The 20,316-nt window shown below is 37.8% G+C and overlaps 1 protein-coding gene and 1 long non-coding RNA gene across 4 annotated transcripts in view; one reads left to right on the top strand and one right to left on the bottom strand.

Annotated features, from left to right (window-relative positions):
- Positions 1 to 3,254: 3,254 nt before the first annotated feature.
- The window catches only part of FAP (fibroblast activation protein alpha), an 81,177-nt gene continuing 64,115 nt past the window's right edge, over positions 3,255 to 20,316 (bottom strand). For all 3 annotated transcript variants that reach the window (XM_070071537.2, XM_089329116.1, XM_008258670.5), the window contains 6 exons: positions 15,695 to 15,749; positions 7,079 to 7,178; positions 5,960 to 6,024; positions 5,393 to 5,465; positions 5,049 to 5,122; positions 3,255 to 3,618 (listed from right to left, as the gene is read on the bottom strand). In XM_070071537.2, coding sequence (XP_069927638.1) covers positions 3,517 to 3,618; positions 5,049 to 5,122; positions 5,393 to 5,465; positions 5,960 to 6,024; positions 7,079 to 7,178; positions 15,695 to 15,749 — 469 coding nt within the window. In that variant the 3' untranslated portion in view covers positions 3,255 to 3,516. The remainder of the gene's footprint in view (positions 3,619 to 5,048; positions 5,123 to 5,392; positions 5,466 to 5,959; positions 6,025 to 7,078; positions 7,179 to 15,694; positions 15,750 to 20,316) is intronic.
- LOC138849168 (uncharacterized) lies at positions 8,541 to 20,013 on the top strand. The gene is made up of 3 exons (XR_011387587.2): positions 8,541 to 8,660; positions 18,627 to 18,671; positions 19,829 to 20,013. It is a non-coding gene; the product is annotated as an uncharacterized LOC138849168 (long non-coding RNA).

The following is a 20,316-nucleotide window of genomic DNA, read 5'->3' as shown; positions in this document are numbered from 1 at the left end:
TTAAGTCGCCTTTACTGAAACAGTCTAGAAATGGAGAAATTGTCACATGTATTCATCGTTGTAACCCCTGCAGTACCCAGACTGTCATGTTAGCACAGTTTTCAATAAATGTTCATTGAAGAAAATAAATCATGCATTTTATACTTTGAGGTTGACTTAAGATTTTTTATTAACATCCCAATGAAAGTTCCCTCATTTAGTCAAATTCCCATATGCTTACAGCTTCTCTCTTTTTACTCTAAGAAATATTAGATGGTCATTTAGAATTTCAAATAACTCTAATGCAAGTATTGTGAGATAATATTTGAGATTATTCTTACAAATTGATTATTTTTTGGTTTTCCTGATACACATACTAAAATTTGTCTTCATCACCTTTTATACCTGAAATAGTGGTTTGCAATTGCATGTGTTAAATGAATGAATGAAAATTTCAAGTTTGTAGTAGGTACAAGATGGTTATGCTATGCAATATTAATTGTTGGAATACTCCCCTCCTTAAATCTTGTATCCAAGAATAAAATGTGGTAAGGATAATTATTGCTACCATCAACTTCTAACAAACAGAAAAGCCAGGATGTTTTCTAATTATCTTCTTGAATTTGGTGTTTTCTACTTAAAAATCTCTCCCTTTTGTGCTTTATATGCCTTAAATTTCAACCCCAAGGAAGAATGTAATAAAGTTGTGCAAAATGAGTAATAAAAATGTGCTCCTCAAGTTGTTGCCTTGGTCCCCCTTCCATCCTCAAAGTCTTGTCCAAGGTCTGCTATGTAGTCATATTCAACACATGTTTGTTGGATGAATGAATGAACAAATACATGAAAACATGCTTAGAATGCTGAGGAAGACCTAAAAGATTCTTCCTGAGAGGGTTAGAGAAGGGTTCATCATAAATAAGTTAGAAAACCTGAATCTTCTATGACCACAGAGGCATTCATCCATTCATGAGCTGTTATGATATGCTGTGTTCTAAGACATAGGCAGTTTGGGTGGTGTTGTCCTAAAGCACTCTCCATGATGATGGGAATGTTCTACCTCTGCACTCAACAATATAGAAGCCACTAGCCACATCTGACTACTGAGTAATGGTATGTTCCTAGGGTGACTGAGGAGCTGGATTTTGATTTTATCTAATTTTAATGGTTTCATTTCATTTTTATTTTGCTTCCAGGACTTTTTTATACTATTATTATCATTACCTCTTTCATTCAATTGGAATTCATTGGCTTTATCTTTTTTTTTTTTTTTTTGGACAGGCAGAGTTAGAGAGAGAGAGAGAGAGAGAGAGAGAGAGAAAGGTCTTCCTTTCCGTTGGTTCACCCCTCCAAATGGCCACTATGGCTGGGGCACTGTGGCCGGCGCGCTGTGCCGATCCGAAGCCAGGAGCCAGGTGCTTCCTCCTGGTCTCCCATGCTGGTGCAGGGCCCAAGCACTTGGGCCATCCTCCACTGCCTTTCCGGGCCACAGCAGAGAGCTGGACTGGAAGAGGAGCAACTGGGACAGAATCCGGTGCCCCAACCGGGACTAGAACCCAGGTTACCGATGCCACAGGCAGGATTAGCCAAGTGAGCCGCGGCGCCGGCCAATTGGATTTATCTTTAGGTGTGATTCACGGCTGCCACACTGGGCAGCACTGCTAACATTTCACAATATGTATGCATGTGGAAAAACATGGCATATTTAAGGAAATTCTTGGCTTAAGGAGGCTGGTGTAAAGAAAATGGTTTATAAAATTTGCATGGGGACAGAGAGTCAAGGGTTCTATGTGTCGTGCACTTGAGCTGGAATATTATTTTTTAGACAATGGAGGGTCTCTGGAGGTTTCCAAGTGGGAAAATGGAGCATTGACAGTTGTCTCTTAGAAGCTGTCTCTGTGGCTCTGGGAGCAATGGATGGAGGCTGGATACTGCTCACTGCACACTGATACTAGAATACAGCTTTGTAAATTTCATGAAGGTAGAAAACATGCTGGGGTGCGAAGACTTTTGACCTTCTTCCCATTTGTGATTACCCTGTTGTCTCCCTAGATGTAATATTAAGAAATAACTGTTGTTTATTCTCCTCTCCAAAGTTGAAGAGTGAACAATGACATAACTGTGAGGCTGTCCTTGGGCTTGCTTAAGAGGCTACTCTGTGCAGAACAGAGAGAGAAAGCAGTGGCGTCCTCCAGTTCTCAGGGCATCAGCCCTTGCAAGCAGGTAAAGATGAGGGGCTGGGACTGCTTCTGAATCCGTGAAAGTGTGGTCCAGGCTCCCTGACCTGAGTGGGTGGCATGGCTCCAGAGAGCAGTAGTGGAGGAATGCTGGGCCTAGAGATATGTCTGAAAGCTTTAGAGGAGACTATGGGTGATGATCTGTAAGGCCCTTTGCTGCTATGATGTCCCAGGCCTGGATTGGTTCTTCTGGCTGTAGAACATGAGCGAATGCATGAGGGTATTCTGGCGGCAGTTGGGAAGAATCCAGCTAGGAATGAGGAGGAATGATCCAGGGCAGACCCATGCTGGAGAGCATACCAATGAAAAGTCCTTGATGGATACTTCCAACATTCATTCCAGAAGTGTCTTCTGGTGACCTGTGTGGATCTTTTGAATTCTACTGCAATCACAGACATGGCAAGCTGCCCATTGTTTCTAATGGATGATGACAGTTACTAGCAAAGCATTACTTTTGGGATTGTGGGCATGTTGGCTTTTGTTTTCCAAAATGAACTTTATATGTAACATTACACCCATCCTCCCAAATCTCAAAGAAAAATTTCCTCTGTAGCTATTGATGTCCATTTTATTTATTTACTTTTGTTTTAATTTGGTTAGTTTAGCAATCCAAAGGCAGTTATTATTGTTGATGCTAAAAAGGGAAATAAAACAGGAACATTTCCAAATCTGAAGTGTTTCTTAAAAGGAGCCTGAATTCAAAAGTCTGATCTGATTTCTATCAAATTCTATTTGGCAATGTTGAAGGAATCTGGAAGAAATTTAATAGAAATTTCTTGGGCGGGGGCACCATGGAGTAGGAACATCTCTCATCACTGTGTTTTCTGAACACTGCTTTTGCCTACCCTGAGTTGTTTGTTTTAGCATGTGAAGTTCTCATTACAAAAGTCCAGAACTGTCCAGATTGCACTTTTCTGTGGTCACCGTTGCAGTGCCTTGGACAAGAACTCCATTTCGCTCTATTGTTCATGCCCTTTTCTTGGACAAGCACTTCTTTCTATGATAGACTCTGCAAGTTGAAATCAATAAACACCAACACAATAGCACTTGAACTTCTAACTTTATTTTTCTCTCAAATGAACACGTGATAAAACACTGTGCCCAAAGCAAAATGCATGGCTCTCTTTTCTCTGTTCACAGAGTACATGAAAGTGTAAACATATTTAGCCCAACTCCCAAGTCCTCATCATTTTTTTACCTGCCATTAAACCATTAATGTGTTTATTTATACCAGCATTTTACAACAGAAAAAGTAAAATGACAAACTTTCAGATTGTGATACTGGCTTCAATCTGCATCATTTTTAGTCTGACAAAGAAAAACATTGCTTTAGAAAGTGGGTCATGTGGGTGTATAAGTGGTTCGTGGACAGCCCCGACATACCATGGTTCTGGTCCGAGTACCACTGAAACACAAAGGAGAGAAACCTTTCTTATTCCTGAAGCCAAAAAATGTATCTCATTGTGACTTCTTTGTGTGAGCTTCTAGTACCTTACAATTCCCCCCATATCATGGGAAAATTCTGCTCACAAACACTTGAATAAGTGACATAGTTTTCACGTACACATTTAGAGTAAGAGTATTTAAAGAGCTTTCATTAATTAACCACTACTGTTTCATATTTTTTAAACTTTTATTTTAGATCTTGGTAGTTGAGTTTCCACAGGAGTCAGGATCTTGGGGGATCAGGAGGCAGGGGTTCTAGGACTTGGGAGTTGGTTCTGTTACTTTGCTTCTCTAGTGCTTGGTGTCATCGTTTGAAAATCCAAAGGATTGGATTTGATTTTCCCTAAGACTCCTGTAGCTCAAAATCCCATGAAGCTTTTAGCCTGTGACTCTAATTGTTTTCTGTTACAAAATCCCACAATATAATGTATCCACCTTCAGCTGTAAGTACTCTTTACAAGAATTAAAAATAGCATTGTAAAAAATAAAAGGAGGAGAGAGATAGTACTATGACTTTAAACTTCATTGTTGAAGAGATACCAGTAAGATTATTGTTTGCACTGAATAAAGGTGGCAGTGGTAATGATTTAAGGCTACCTATTTATATATTTTGAGTCAAATTAATTTTAGGGGTCACAATGAAAAGGATCAGGAAAAGGCTTACTTCACCATTTTTGGGGTTATTTCAAAACACAAGTTTTTAAAAGGAATCTCCTTTTCCAGGTTCTTGTTCAATCTATGCATTGAAGCAGAATTTGTGCCCATGAAGGGGGAGACAGTAGCTTTCAAGAACTGCAACCCTACCTTTGACTTTCACCTTACTTCCATCTCTGTTTCTGTTTCCCACTCCTCATGCTACCTGTATTTTACATTTAGTTCATTCATTCATTCACTCAGTAAAAATGTGAGCTTCTGTGATGAGCCAGGCATGTGTCGGGCTGAGAACACATCCATGAAAAAATTCCCTAAAACTTAGTGGAGCTGCATAACTTCAGGGGACCTTGGAGGCTTCTGATAATGTTCTGTGATGGCTTCTTAATGCATAAACAGAATCTTCTGGATGCTTTGGGATGCCTAGGTTTTGCAGATACTCTAAACATAGAGCTACACATATGTACACAGGATTGCAGAACTACTGGATATCTGAGATGGAAGATCATTTGACTTTATGAGCTGCTTTATTGTATAGGACTCAACTGGGAGTCCCAGAGATGGTCTGGCTTACCAAAGATCCATTAGGGAGTTAATGAAACATCCAAGATCCATTTGCTAATGTTCTACTTACTCCACCAGGCAGCCTGGTTGTCAGGTTTTACTAAAAAATAAGATCCCCTTCTTTTAGCTTGGGGGGTCTAAGGCCATGAGCATGAGTAAAATAAAATTATGTACCATTGCCTGGAAATCCACTTGTGCATTAACCAGAGCTTTAGCAATCTGTGCTGAGTTTTGAAAGTGCACATTATCTGTAACAAAGAGAGAGAGAGAGAGCGTTAAAGTGCTGCAAAATACCAGAAAGCATAGAGTGACAATGTACTGCCTGGAAATGAGCACCAACAATTATCTAGTCATGCATTTGACATTGTCAGCAGTGAGTAATCACACTCAGATATGGAAATGTCCCTGACTCTTAGGTACTGACCCTGAGCAAAGGCATAGGAGGATGCTTAATGTTTCTTAAACAAAGTGATGCTGGCTCAGTATTTTTATGTGTAAGAGTCTTGCTTAAACCTCACCATCTGCTGTTCCGTGGATGAGAAGATAGTCTACATTTCTGAAATATTCTGCTCTTGCCATCACAGTTGAATTCTGGAAAAGAGGAAAAATTAACATTTTAGTTGCTGCAAGTTCTAATAGAAAACTAGCTAAATCATTGTGCAATGGACTTAGCACCAATACTGAAATTATGTATTGCTTTGGTTGATAAATATTTAAGAGCCAGAGCAACACATTTTCATCATCATTTGCATTACTTCCATCTGATTCTTAGTTTGAAAAACTGAAAGTTTATGTGTCATATGTTACATATGAGTGAGACCTTAGGCATAAATGATGCCCGCTCAAGCTGTGTAGGGGTTGGGGGTGGGGTGGGGAGGTGGTTCAAGAAGAGGGAGGTTAAGGAAGGGAGGAGTAGGATCCAAAAGGAGTAAAATTCTTCTTAGTGATAGGTTTTGCAGTTAACAAAAGATCATCATATTTGCTTGGGGACCCAAAATTAAAACTGCAAACTCTAAATTACTGTTTTAAAATTATTTAGCACACTTGAAATAAATTAGTTACCTAAATAAAATGAAAGTGCTTACTTTATAGTGCTCAAGATTATCTTCCTTTGTCGGGAGACCCATGAATCGCTCTGTGTAGATAGATGCTGTAAAATATATGAGGATATGTTGTTTGTGTGTGATGCACTCCATCTAGTTAACCAAGACCTCTGGGTTTGATCACTGCTCCTTATTTCTCCCCTGGGAAGTTCTTGGGATAAATTCTTGCTTTACTTCATACAATCATTGGGCTCAAAGTATGTGTGTCATCAGAGCAATTTGCCTCACTTGGGCTAGAGGAGGCAGTAGCAAGAGATCATGGGTACAAGAGCATCTAAACTCTTCCTGTCACTCATCCTAAGCTTTTTCACTTCTACTCTTTTGCAGGGGGGAATACTGAGATAGGATTGATGCTGTAGAATGACCTAATTACATTTTGAAAGAAATCACAAGAGCAGCCACCTCTAGTACTTTTACCAGTGCCTTATTTCATCTGTAATATCCTCTGGATCTATTCTCCCATCACACGCACACACACACATACACACACACACACGCATACACTTTTCTTTTCATGAATATACATTCCCTACAAATCACAACTGTCTTATTTCTACCCCAACACAGGGAAGAGGATCTGACGAAAGCTGTGTTTTGGACAATTATTTGAGTTATTTCCATATCATCATCCTGCATTGACGTTAATCACAAAATAGGAGGGTTACTTCTCAAAGAAATTTCTTATTTCCCTGATTGCCAGAGCACTGGAGCTGGCAGTTGCAGACTGTGACATGGTGGCGAATTACAGGGCTCTGGCCCGACTTTCTATAAGATGTGCTTAAAAGTCAGTTGTCTTCAACTGAATGCCTGTAAAAATATAGAGTAAGCTCTGATTTTTACAGATTTGGCTTAGCAGAAACTTAAGGTTTCTGGGGGAAAATAAGATATAATGGAGCACGAAAAAATCTTCAGTTTAAAATTTACTTGATCGTTACAATGTGATTAGAATGAATCGTATGAACAACCTCACTTACAGATTATATTTTTCCCGGTGATGCTGGGGTGAATTTTACTGCCTAATTTGTTTTCCTAGCAACCCCAAATATAGCGTAATTATGTGTTAAATGTTTTCACGGCAACATTTATGAAATGTTTCCATACCGTAGTACTCCCAGCTGGAGACTGGAGCCACTGCTATCCCACATTTGAAAAGACCAGTTCCGGATGCAAGGGCCAGTGATGAAACATAACCTCCGTATGACTGCAGAGACATTGTCAGGATTCAGTTTTAGATTCACTTTCATAAGCTCTCCCTCATAATTTTACAATAACTCTACTCACAATTAGGACTGAAGGGAGCTGAGGAATATGAATAAGGGCAGGTTAAATGTATAGCTTTCACCCTTGGTAACAATTTCTACTAGACATGATTGTTATCCCAAATAAACTATAAATAATTGTGTACTAATCATAATATATCCTCTTAAACATATCATAGGATCCATTTAAGAGATAGTTCGAATTGCAGTTTTTGGCAAACAATCTTTTTCCCTCTGTATCTTTCCAATTAGGACTTTACTTGAATAAAAAAAGAAATTTAGTTGAAAGAGATTCACAGAAAAAGGAAATTCTTCCCAAAATGTGCATGTAAGATACTCCATAATTTGTAAAAGTCCTGAGAGGCGAAACTTGTATCTATGTACTAAGTTATTTATTTTCATAGGAGAACACCAAAAGAAGGATGTAAGAACCATTTGGAGAGTTTAAGACAAGGCCATAATTTTTGTATTAAAGTAGTTATATTTTCTGTTTTGAGGATTTCTTGATATAGAAGTGCAAAGGAAGAAAAGTCATCTATACCTTTAAAAATCTTGTATTTTCCCACAAATTTAGTAGAAAAGCAAAAAAATAAAAAAAATAAAGGGGATGCAATTGAAGAGTCAGGAGTATATTTGGCTCTCACTGATTTTTATTTCACAAGTGATTCACAAATATGACTCTGATAGCAGAAAGAGATCTCTTCCCATTTCACTTGGAAATTTGAACCTTTTCCTAAATGTGAAGAAATGAACAGAGCATCACAAGGCTCCATATCTGGGAAAACAAATTGGCCTGCACTAACATGCTCAGAGAGAAGTGTGTCTCCTGGGAATGTGGACTAAGCAGGGATCTGGGACACAAACCAAGAAATATGTGCCCTAGATTAGGAAATGACTCTCCGGGTTAATTCTTGCCCTGATTACAAGGGTGCCTATGCAAATCATATGGGGGTAGTGTGATCTCTAGCTTGAGCCATGTCTTGTTTGCAGGACTGGGAACTGCTTCCTTCAGGTCAGAATAGATCATGTTACCCTTTATCAACGATATGTCAGTCTTTAGAGAGAGAAGGTAAGTGAGATGAGTTAAGAATGAGAGGGAGACAGACAGACAGGCTGACGGTAGTAGGCCAGTGGCAAGGGCTTATTCTTAACCCACAAAACACAGGCAATGGGAGAGTAAGATCAACAATCTTGCAGACTTCCACAGTTAAATGAAGCACTCTCTAACTAGTTTGCAGTTTTATGTTTCCAGCTCTGGGGAATTTTATTGAGGACCGTTGGCTGCAAAACACAGAATAAAAGAGGCGGCTCCAATTATACCATGGCCTCTTTTTATTATATTTGGAGAAGAACTAAGCCATGTTTTAATAGAGGGAAATATATTTTAAAAACAGCAGGAACATTTGGGCTTGAAAATCATTTTGGTAAGTGAAAATTCTCTATCTGGTTTAAATTTTTACTTATAAAAATAATTTGTTTTGATTAGAAGGTTAGCAACAACTATTTCTGGAATGGAAGATATTTCCTTCTTTCTTGACTTGAAGTTCAAATGAGAGCAGAATATGCCTGAAACCTTTAGAAAATTGTTATTGTTTCCAGTTTTATTAGAAAAGTGTGTTCCCTACGAATATAAATACTGGGTCCTGTCTCTCCTGTCCCATGCCCCAGAGCAGGAAACAGCATGGAGTGAGGTTTGAAATAGAACACTTTTGCATAGAGTAAAAAGGGTTTTGAATATTTCTGCTTAAAATCATGGGGATTTTCAGAGTCTGTACCTCCTCAGTGATTAGGTGTTAGTGCTGGACTGAATTAAAATTCTCCTGTGATCAGAATGAACACAAATTTCCTCTAGGAATGGTAGGAGCAAAAGCTACTGTATCTGCAGCACAACAAAAGAAGGTATACTTTAAATGCTCAGGCAGCTTGGGAAAAGCTGTTTCTATTGTAGAAATGAAGAGGGAGGGGAAGCCCGAGTTGACTTTTTTCTGCTCCCCCATGAGTGGGGCTCCAGGCAGAGTGGGTGGCTGCCGCAAGGAAAGAACCTACAGAGCAGATTGGCCATGAGAATTCTAGAATTTTGTCCTTTGCACTTAGATGCCTTGCCATTTTGTTGAAGTGAAGAATATTTTTAAAAACATTCTTAGAAGGGCACAGAATTTTGAAGGAGGGTTTATGGAATACTTTCACTTGCACTGTAATGCACATTGGGGCATTCTACCTGCAGACAATAGTTATAGCTAGATAATGGATGGCCAAGGTTATTGCCATGGTCTTTGTAGGACCAAATGTTGTCTTTGATCTCCCATCTCACACCTCTGCCTCTTTCTCCCCATTAGCCATCCTGCTCATTGACTCTCCTGATGTTCTTTGAACCCCATCTATTTTAAGGACCTTTGCAAATTCTGTGACCTTTCCCCTCCAATGTTCTTTCCTCAGTATTGGCTTGACACATTTTTCCCTTCTTCAAATCTTAAATGTCACCTGAAGGAGACTTCCTGGTCCTTCTAATTTTAAATGTACCCTATATGTGCCCCCCCCCTTGTTATTTTGATTTGTCTTTCCCCATAGTTCTTATTGATTAGCACTTTGTATTCCCCTTTTTATTTTGCTTATTGTCTTTCTCCCCAAGTATTCCCAGCTCAATTAGGATAGAAGCTGTTGTCTGTCTTGTCAATGCTTCTGTCACCAGCACTGAGAATGTGGCCTATCACGGAGAAGGAATGGATAGATATTTATTAAATATGTCACTTTGCTATTAACTCATCAGTGACTCAATGAGGAAATTATTGCTGTATTTCATAATGAAGAAACAGAGACCTGACATGAACTGACAATGACTCTAGAGACAATAAGTTGCAGGACACTTGGCTTTTTAACTGATGTCATTGAGTCTTTATCCCTACACTATGGCAGCCTCTTTGGGGAAATATAAGTTCAGAGTCTAACAAGTCTCATTGGAGGTGCATTTGTCCCATGTTTCCATTGTTGATTACACAACAATGCAATTCAAATAGCTTATAATTAGTCACTGGGAGAGACTGGAACTGAGATTAAATCATAAACTAATGCCTATTCAACACCACCTGGCTAGGCCTATAACAACAAAGCAAAGCCCATAAATGTTGCTGTTATTCTAATAATTCAAAAAAAACCATTCACTGCTTCTCAATTGTCAGCATAATTACTTCAATTTTTTATTGCATATCAGGGCTTTGTAACCTTGATACTATTGAAACTTTGGATTGTATACTTCTTTGTTGCAGGGGGCCTTCCTGGGCATTTTGGGATATTTAACAGCATTTGTGCCCTATCCACTTGATGCCAATAACTTTCCCTCAAATGTGATAGCTAACGGTGTCTCCAGACATTGCCAAATGTCCCCTGAGGGGCAAAATCTCCAAGCTTAAGAACCACTGTCATATGAGGCTGGCGCTGTGGCACAGTGGGTTAAAGCCCCACTGCAGTGCCAGCATCCCATATGGGCTCCAGTTCGAGTCCTGGGTGCTCCTCTTCTGATACAGCTCTCTGCTATGGCCTGGTAAAGCAGTAGCAGATGGCCCAAGTCCTTGGGTCCCTGTGCCCACATGGGAGACCTGAAAGAAGCTCCTGGCTCTCGGCTTTGGATCAGCTCAGCTCTGGCCATTGCGGTCATTTAGGGAGTGAACCAGTGGAATGGAAGACCTCTCTCTCTCTGGCTCTACCTCTCTCTGTATCTTTGTCTTTCAAATCAAATAAAATAATTCTTTAAAAGAAAAGAACCATTGTCATAAACACATACCCCTTAGACACCATTGTGGATGCTTGGTGGATACTGAAAAAATGGCTACAATCAGGGCTAGTGGGCTTTGGTTTGTGTGAACCAGTAAAATAAAAGAGGAAGACACAATACTTCCTGTCTCCTGCCTAATATAGATAATGGAGGGAAATATCTAAGAGTTGTAGCAGCTTGCTTACCAGCTGACTGCATAAAACCTTGTCTGATTGAGTATGGTGTATTTCTCCGACTGCTAAGTTTACAAATACTTCATGGAAACAGACACCTTCTTACCTGATAGGTGCTACACATGGTCATTTCCAATGTCTTCCCCCTTTCAACCTCTACTTTCCTATATCTCTGCTATTTTACTGTAAAAGAGCGATCAGAGCTATGGCCTCTTCCCAACTACTTCACCAGCTACCTTCAGGCCTTTGGTGTTTGCCTCTAGTATTACTGATATCCTAACCCCTGGGCCCTCTGTACTTTCCACCCCAGGCATCTTCCACTCTGTAGTCAATACTATTTCTGACATTAACAGTGATCCCTAATGACATCAGTAGCAGTTCTCAAAGAGGTTCCCATGCAGGGGACTGGTGTTGTGGCTCTGCAGGTTGAGCCACCACATGTGCCAGTGGAATCCTGTATCAGAATGCCTGTTTGAGTCCTATCCAGCATTTCTGCTATATGCTGGAAAGGCAGTAGAAAATGCCGCAACTGCATGGGCCCCTACCAACTGGGTGGGAGACCAGAATGGAGCTTCTGGCTCCTGGCTTCAGCCTGGCCCAGACCTGGCCATTGTGGCCATTAGGGTAGCGAACCAGCAGTTGAAAGATCTCTCTCTCTCTCTCTCTCTCCCTCTTTCTCTTTCTCTCTCTCTGTGTGTGTGTGTGTGTGTCCATATCTCTTTTGTTCTGCCTTTCAAACAAATAAATCCTTTCAAAAAAAGTCTGGAAAAAATTACTAATACGTGTTTTAGGTTGGAAGAGAAATACGAAATTGTGAAATCAAATACTTTTGTTAATATTGTGATAAGAAAAATGTAACAGCTTCCTTCATTTACCATTCATTGAGCTTATATACATTACTGTATAGAATTCATGATTTACCAAATTATTAGAACTGAAAGTCTCCTGGTACTACTGGGACACACCTTGGGGGAACATCGACTTTTAGGGTTAAATATTTTTTAATGAACATTTAAGACTCTCTATATGGCTAAGTATTATGCTAAATATTTGAGAAACAAGGCCAAAGAAAAACAAATCTATTCCCTTGATGAGTTTACCATCTTATGGGAGAAACCAATAGTCAGATAAGCTAAAATGTGGTAATTCCCATTAGAGAGATGTAAAGAGCTGCTGGAGCACAGAGAAAGTCACAAAGAACCATGAAGAAGTTTTCCATGTTAGGGGTGGGAAAGGTGGGGAGTGGAGGAAGTGGATAGAAGTGTATGGATGTTGTAGGTACAGGGAACAACATGTATAAATCATGGGGGCAAGGAAGTCACCACTAAAGTGTGGAGGAAGAGAGAAATGAGACAGGAAAATCAAACTTAGATGAGAGCCTCCCATACAAGGAAGTGTATTCAGGCTTTAGGTTGCAGGCAATATGGAACCTAGAAAATATATAAGCAGCAAAGCCACAAATCAGTGTGCTAAAAATGTATTTGTTAATGATAACTTCATTGGCAACACTGAAGCTTGTGAGGCCAAAGCAGAAAGGATGGTTAAGAAGCCCTTGGAATTGTTTAACTGGTGCAACTCAACCTGTGTTTCATGGGCCAAAAGCTCTAGAATCACCTGGGATCATTTCAGAAATGGAAACTTTAGGGCCCTGTTCTGGAGCTGTACTTCACAAACTTTTCAGGTGATGCTTAGGAAAGCTAAAGTTCGAAAAGCTGTGGCCTAAATAACACATGAAGAAACTCATACTAAGGCAACACAAGTGGGATGGTGAGAAAATACTTTCAAATTTGAAGGTAGAATTCACAGAATTTATGAACCAAAAACTTCTCTAGTCAGGGAGAGGGGGAGGTTGAAAACAGCTCTGAGCTTTCTTATTTGGGTCACTAGGTGGAGTGAGACCTTTAGATGAAATCTTTACTTAATATATACTAAATCGATCTTCTGTATATAAAGATAATTGAAAATGAATCTTGATGTGAATGGAATGGGAGAGGGAGTGGGAGATGGGTGGGTTGCGAGTGGGAGGGAAGTTATGGGGAGGGGGGAAGCCATTGTAATCCATAAACTGTACTTTGGAAATTTATATTTACTAAATAAAAGTTAAAAAAATTTTAAAAAAGATTTAAAGTGGATTATAACAAGCTTATCTTGAGGGTACATTAAACTGAGGCTCATGAAAGATGTTCAGAAGGTGTGACCAGTAGGCATTTGAAGGATGGAGCTCTGAATACAAGTGGGTGTTAGTGGCAGGGAAATGGCATCATCATCCTTGAAGCCACAAGGGATTTTCCCAAAGATTCAAGGGGTGGTGAAGGTAAAATCTATATGTAGAAATACACCAATATGTACAGAACTAACAGGGTGTACTGATCTTAGAGACACAACAGCATGAAAAGAGACAGGGGTGAAAAGAAAAAAAAAAATGAAAAGAGCCAGATCCAGATCCAAAACCAACTCTCCTGTAGGTGACCCAAAGGGCTGTTTTTAATCTGGCTACCAAGCTATGGAGGCACATTTCCTTCACCTTCCTCCCAATACTTTAATCTTTTAAAGTTCTAGGCATCCCCAGCCAACCCAAATTTCTCATGCACAAATTTCTCAGGCTTGTGGGCACCCAAGAACCTGGGTAACATGGTCTTCTCTCTACCTAGAAGGAGTTTCCTTTAGGCTCACAGCAATAATTAGCCACTCTTCTCTCTGTTCTCCACAGCAAGTTACAATTCTCTTAATACTTGGAACATAGCTGAGCCATTGCTGGTCTGTTGTCTGTTTTCTCCCACAAGAGGGCCATATTTTTTCCCCATAAAGCCTAGTACAAGAATTCATTGAGAACCAAAGAAAATTTACTACCTGAATGAAAGAATGAATGTTGGTGGTCAGATAGATGGCTTCATAAACATTGACTGGTCTTAACCAAAAGACTTGATTAAAACAGAATAGTATTAAGGTATTTTTCTGCCTTCTGATTCCGTCTGCTGATTGGGGTCAGCTCAGAAGTTGTACTCACTGGCAGTCCCCTTGTTACTTTCTTTCCTCAAACATGCTCTCAGAGGTCCCTTCACAATCAGACTTATTGGAGAATAAGCAATAAAGAAGGTCTAATATACTATTTATTTCTGTAGCATTTGCACAATTAGATGTGGTGAGAATCTCTTATTGAATAATTTCAGGCTGATAGAAGTATATTTTTGGATGATGAGTAGTTTCTTTAGGTTATCCAACATAGCTGGTTCTCTACCAGACTAATACCTAGTATGTCCTATAAATGAAACAAAAAGTTCTACTTTATGGTTATTTCAAAGCTTGTACTTTAAAAGCAAAGCATAACTCTAGGAGAAATGTTAATGATTATATGTTCAGTGTTCAGCTTAAAATTAGAATTTTTCAAGGATTTGGGAAATTTCATGAAAATGGAATGTAGGAAAGTTCTTATCTGCAATATTTCACTATAAAAATATTTCATTTATTTTCACCCATGTTGAATTCCATTCTGTTTAGATATTTAACATTTGATAGTTTTAAGGACCAAATGGTTTGAAATAACAACTTTCTCGAAATTCCTAACAGCCCTTCATCTGGTCACTGAGCTGAGAGTTGCGCTGAATCCTGCAGATTCGCTTCAATATTGGGTTTCATTCCCTCCATCTTGTGCAGGCCGCTCTCAGAGAAAACAGCCAAGAAAAACAACCCAAGCACAACCGGCTGCAAATTGACTTGCAAATGTACAAATTCAGACCAAAAAGTGAAACAGGAAATCTTTTTTGAAGGCTAATTATCATAATTTATAATGGGCAAATCTAAACTCTTTCCAATATTTTGCTAACTTTCCAGTGACTTCCTTGCCCATGTTGCCCATGACTGATAAATTTTGCTACTTCTGTTTAATGTATATTCTCAAAATAGCTCCTCAAACATCAGAAACTGTCTCTGTAACTTATAATAAGGAGGCTAATACATCTTTCCAGTTAGCACAAATTAAAATTAGGTCTAATAAAAGATTTTGATTGAAAAAAAAAAAAAACTTAAGAAAGACAGAAAAAGAAGGGAAAAAGGAAAATAATGTCAAACAGCCAAGATATGAGAGTGGTAGGCTAGGTATGATGTTATACACATTCTCTAAGTTCCTGTAATTTCAGACTTTTACTCAACATTTCATAAAAATGACATATAAGATGAAAAATAAATATTTAACTCTAAAATATTGAGGGAAATGGAGTATCTGATGCATATACTTCATTTCTGTATGCTATAATTTAATAAAAACACTAAAAATTACATAAAAATGTGTAAACTGTGAGTTGATATGCTGTACAGTAAAGAAGTTAAATGATTAAAAAAGGAATAAATACTGAAAACCACCAATTTGAAGACCAGATTATCCATACTGACTGTTTCCATTGACAGATTAAATTATGTTGCAACATTAACATTTCATGAGAAACCTTATAAACGAACACTTTAGAGAATGATGATTGCTGAACTGAATAACAGGCATAAAACATATAAAACAACTCACCCAGCCCCATATGGCTATTCTTTTTTCATCAATGAAACCCATTTCTATGAATTTTCTAAAGTAAAAGAAACAAATTTTTAGAATTTTAAGTGTGTACACATGACATTTACTTCATTACACAAGCATATTTAATCCAAAAATTTAATAGAAATGCTGCATTTTCTTTGTTTAAAGACATGCATAATAAGGTTGCATTTACAAATAATTAAAATAATATTATCATGTTTTCTGCAAAGGCTGAAGGATCCTCTTTGACTCCATTGTGCATTTATTAAGCAGTACTCTCATGGCTGAAGGCCTAGAATTTTGACCGAGTGGGTGAGAATCAGAGAGGTCAAGGGGCAGGGCTGCCTCCTAAGAACACAAGAAAGTAGTAGCACCTCTAGGTAGACCAGATATCCAAACTTCTAGCTTCTGGAAACAAGGTTTTGTTGTTGCTGCTTTGATTTTTAAGAATTTCAAATGATCTTGTTTGTTTAGTTGCTAGTAATAATCTCCATTTAATTTTTAGTCATATTTGAAAAAATATCAATTCTTATCTCATTTCATACTTAGACACCCTCAATTCATGAAGGTATGGATAACTGCATGTATGTTTTAAGATCAGGAAGTGATTTGTTTTAGCTCCATCAAAGAAGAGTATCCATATGAAAACTATTTTGAAAATAAACTTTTCCTTAGGAACAGCTTTTAAAAGTCACTGGAAACCTTCAAAGTCCATACAAGAGTGTTTCAGATTAATTTATACCAAGTTCACTCCTAATGGCTCATGTTCCAGAGAACATGTGATCTGTTTGGGGGGTGGTTTGATTAAAAAACATTAAGAAATCTCATAGAGGAGAGTGGTAGAAGATGAACTAGATGTGCCTCTGCACAAGCTACTGTCTGCAACAGTAGCAGGAAGGGGAGGAGGAGGCCAAAGTCAGACACACAGACCTAGAAAAATAGTTTGGTTTCTTTTCTCTGCAGTTAATTCTCTTTCTTGTCATTTCTTCTTTGGAATAAGAACGGAGTGATTTTCATTCGTTGAGTAATGGAGTTTCTTACAGGGATTTCACGGCAACCGTTTCACTCATTGCATTGATTCAACATGCATGTTTCTGATGCATAGAGGAGTTGGGCAAGTGCCCGGGACAAACAGATGGGAAGAGGCCCCGTTAGTCACAGCTTACCCGACACTGATTCTGAAGGACACTGAGGAGTGTACAGGGAAGAAATGCAGTAGCAAACGAAAAATTGCTACCTGTGTGGATGCTGCTCAGGGTGAAGCAGAGAAAATGTGCAGCCAATTTTGACCTTTCAGACAGCCTTCCACAAACGTCAAAACCCAAGTGAAAGAAGAGAAGGTTCAATTTCTTGTAAAAAAAATAATAATCGTGCTGTTGGTACTTGAAGACAGTTCTGAGCCATAAAATCAGTCGTGATTTTATGATCTCCCAGAAGCTAGCAATCATTCTGCCTTGCATCTGGGGTAAAAAGCAAATAACAGGTGACGCATGGGAACAGGAAATGCTTAACAGCTCCCTTCCTCGGTTTATTCTAAAAAGGATGACATTTACAGGAAATGATAGTGCAATAGTTAACATGGATATGAAACATTAACACTTAATGTGGCAGGACTAGGTTAAAGGTTAGCTAGATAATTTGAGTACTTTGAGACCAGCAGGGCTCTATAAAATTCATTTCCAAAGTCTGAGGAGTTTCCAGGAGGATTATCAGAAATACTGTTGATAATGCAGTTAAATCAACAAAATGGTAGTAACTTATGAAAATAATATTTTTACAATCTCAGAGGCTGGATTGAACTTTTTAATTTTTCTATCATAAAAACAACCCTAGGCCAAGGTCAATTTGGAATCCCAGTGATGTTATTAGCCTATTTTGAAAAGGTCTCCTTGATAATATTTATAACAGTATGATAGAATATTTTTTGTACAATTGCTCACTACCATTAAACTCCAAGTCATGTAAAATTTCAAAAATTTTGAGTATGTAAAAAATGCCAAATATACTCCAGATGAGCAGCGTTGAGCCTATAACCACCAAAAGGTTATGGTTCTCATATACAGCCTATATACTGAGAACCCTAAAGAAAGCAAATTCCAGTTTTACTTATATTTGTGATCTCACAGTATCTTCTTTGAAAAACTCTCCTTTGCATAAATAAACACAAAAATTAGGTCTGCATGGCTTATTTTTTCCCATTTTTCTTTTTAAAATTTATTTGTTGGTTCTACTAGTACTTCAATTGTTTCCACATATTTATGAGGGTACTTCAAAAAGTTCTTCAAAAAATGAAATTAGAAGACAATGTACATTTTCCAGGAACATTTTAAAGATTCTCTATTCAAAATTTTCTATGGGTAGGTAGAAAATTTAGGTGGACTATATTTTATACGAGATTCGAAAGAGCATATTGAATTCTCTAGGGGGAAATTTGAAGGCTACTAATGGAGGATTACAATCCTGATTCACCAAGTCAGGCATTTGGTGGATACAATACCTAAAACACTTCCATGGGCATGGGTTTCTATCATTCCCAGGGTTAACATTATGATTCTATCAATTTTAGCTTTTGTTTTTTTCAAGTCATTGAGTTTTAAGGCCTCCTTTTCAAATTTGCATAGTCATGATTTCAAGCAAAGTCAAGGTCAGCCCTGGAGCCATATCCACTGCTCTATACAGGTTTCCCATGGGTCACTCAGCTGCCCTATGTTCACTGGGTGTTTACTGAAAGTTCCACCTAATAGAAATGCTGTCCCTTCACAGTGTAGATATTATATTCAGTTTTACTAGATTATGAGTGCATAGAAAGCAGAGATTTTAATTTCATGATTTTATACAGAGTATGCCACACTGGCATATATTAGTATTTTATAAGTTTAGGTGCTGAATGGCTGAGTAAATGAAAGAACATGTGCTTGACTTACAGGAGGAAGACGTTTACTGATTCCATCCTAAAAATTGCTCAAAGAAGGTAAATATTTCTAGCTACCACTTCTGATCTATCTTCAACTCTAAGTGCCAAAACAAATGGATGTTATTGTGACAATCTGTGTAGTAAAACTTCTGGTTTTGTGTAAGAATTAGAAGTAAGAATTTCTATTAAGGTCTCTACATGGCCTTCAAGTTTAAAATTTAATTCCATCCGAAGAATACCTCAATAAATTATTTCTTCTTGTGTTTTAATGCTTCATTCATAGTGATAAATAAATGCACAAAATATGATGATGTATTTTTGTGGTTATTGGTGGGTTGTGATGATGATGTAATGATGGTGATGGTTTTAAGAAGTTGCAAAATAAGCTATTTAACTCTACAAACTTTGGAAAAGATCTACTTGAATTACAAATGAAACATTATTTTTATCTACATGCTTTTATTTAGTCTTGGCATTATATGTCCTTGGTGTTTATTGTATGGTTTAAACACACAAAAAAGTGATCCCAATTGTCAAAAAAAATTTAGACTGTAATACTGGCAATTGTGTTTATATTCTCTTTAAGGCACATTGTAGTCTTTGTATACAAAATTGATATCTTGCTAGAGTTTTTCTTTGACTGCCTATCTATTGGACAAATGACTTCTCCAAAAAAGTTAATAGCCTGGATCAGCAAGAAATATGGAGCTTTGGAGAAGGAGTTGCTAATGACTATAGATTTTAGTGTTATTTAATGACAAGCAAAGCCAAGACCAGCCCTGATTACTTTTCTATTTTTTAAAAAAATTACTTGTGAATGTAAACTCTTCTGCTTTTATTAGAGATAAAAAATACAGAGCAGTGTTGTCTGGGCCTAGTCCCTAGCTGTTAAATAGAATCTATGTTCTCTACATTGCATTGAAATCAATAACTATTAATGAGATTAAGGTAACAAAAGAAATACATTCATGGTATTTCCAAATTGCTCTTTCCTTTGAAACAGTGTTCCACCTTTAGTTGTCATGCATGCGTATACATCCATGAATAAGGGTGCAATTAGCCTATTAGCATTTAGATTTCTAAACTACTATTCTCTAATTTCACTTACACTGTAATAACAGAAACCCAACAAATATGGAGAAATAGTCTAGAAAAACTTGGCTACTTTTTCTAAAGAAACAACAATTTTGGTGATTATATGCTTTTTGTTTCAGGAAAATATGTTGGAACCATAAATTGTGGCTGAAAACATGGATGGAAAGGAGAAATCAGATTATTCAGCTGTCTTCCTTCTGAATGTTTTCAGAATATGATTTCTAATATGTAAAATGAATCCATTTTTCTTAGACGAAAACAAAACAGGCAGCTTCGTGTTAATAAAACCAAACTTGACCCCTGGTTTTACTGCAAATGAATGTCCAACCTAAAAATATGTGATGCTGATGAAATCTTGGACCATTTTTAAATTTTTGAGGTAGAATCACACTGCTTGAACAAATTCAGATATTTGGCTTTCTGACGATTATTATTAGAGGAATACAGATTTTTTTATCAATTGTGAGCCATGTTAAGAAGTGAAAGGATGTTAGAATGACTGACATATCAAGAGATAGCATTGGTCATTAGTACTATAAATCATTTTCTACATATTTATTGTCTCTCCTCATAAAAATTATTTTCACATTTGGCAAAAATATCACTT

This window comes from Oryctolagus cuniculus, chromosome 3 (assembly GCF_051225735.1).
Source record: "Oryctolagus cuniculus isolate XC-2025 breed Fujian yellow rabbit chromosome 3, ASM5122573v1, whole genome shotgun sequence".
NCBI classification, from domain to species: domain Eukaryota; kingdom Metazoa; phylum Chordata; class Mammalia; order Lagomorpha; family Leporidae; genus Oryctolagus; species Oryctolagus cuniculus.
Note: the sequence above shows the minus strand (reverse complement) of the source record. Positions and strands in the feature narration are given on the sequence as shown.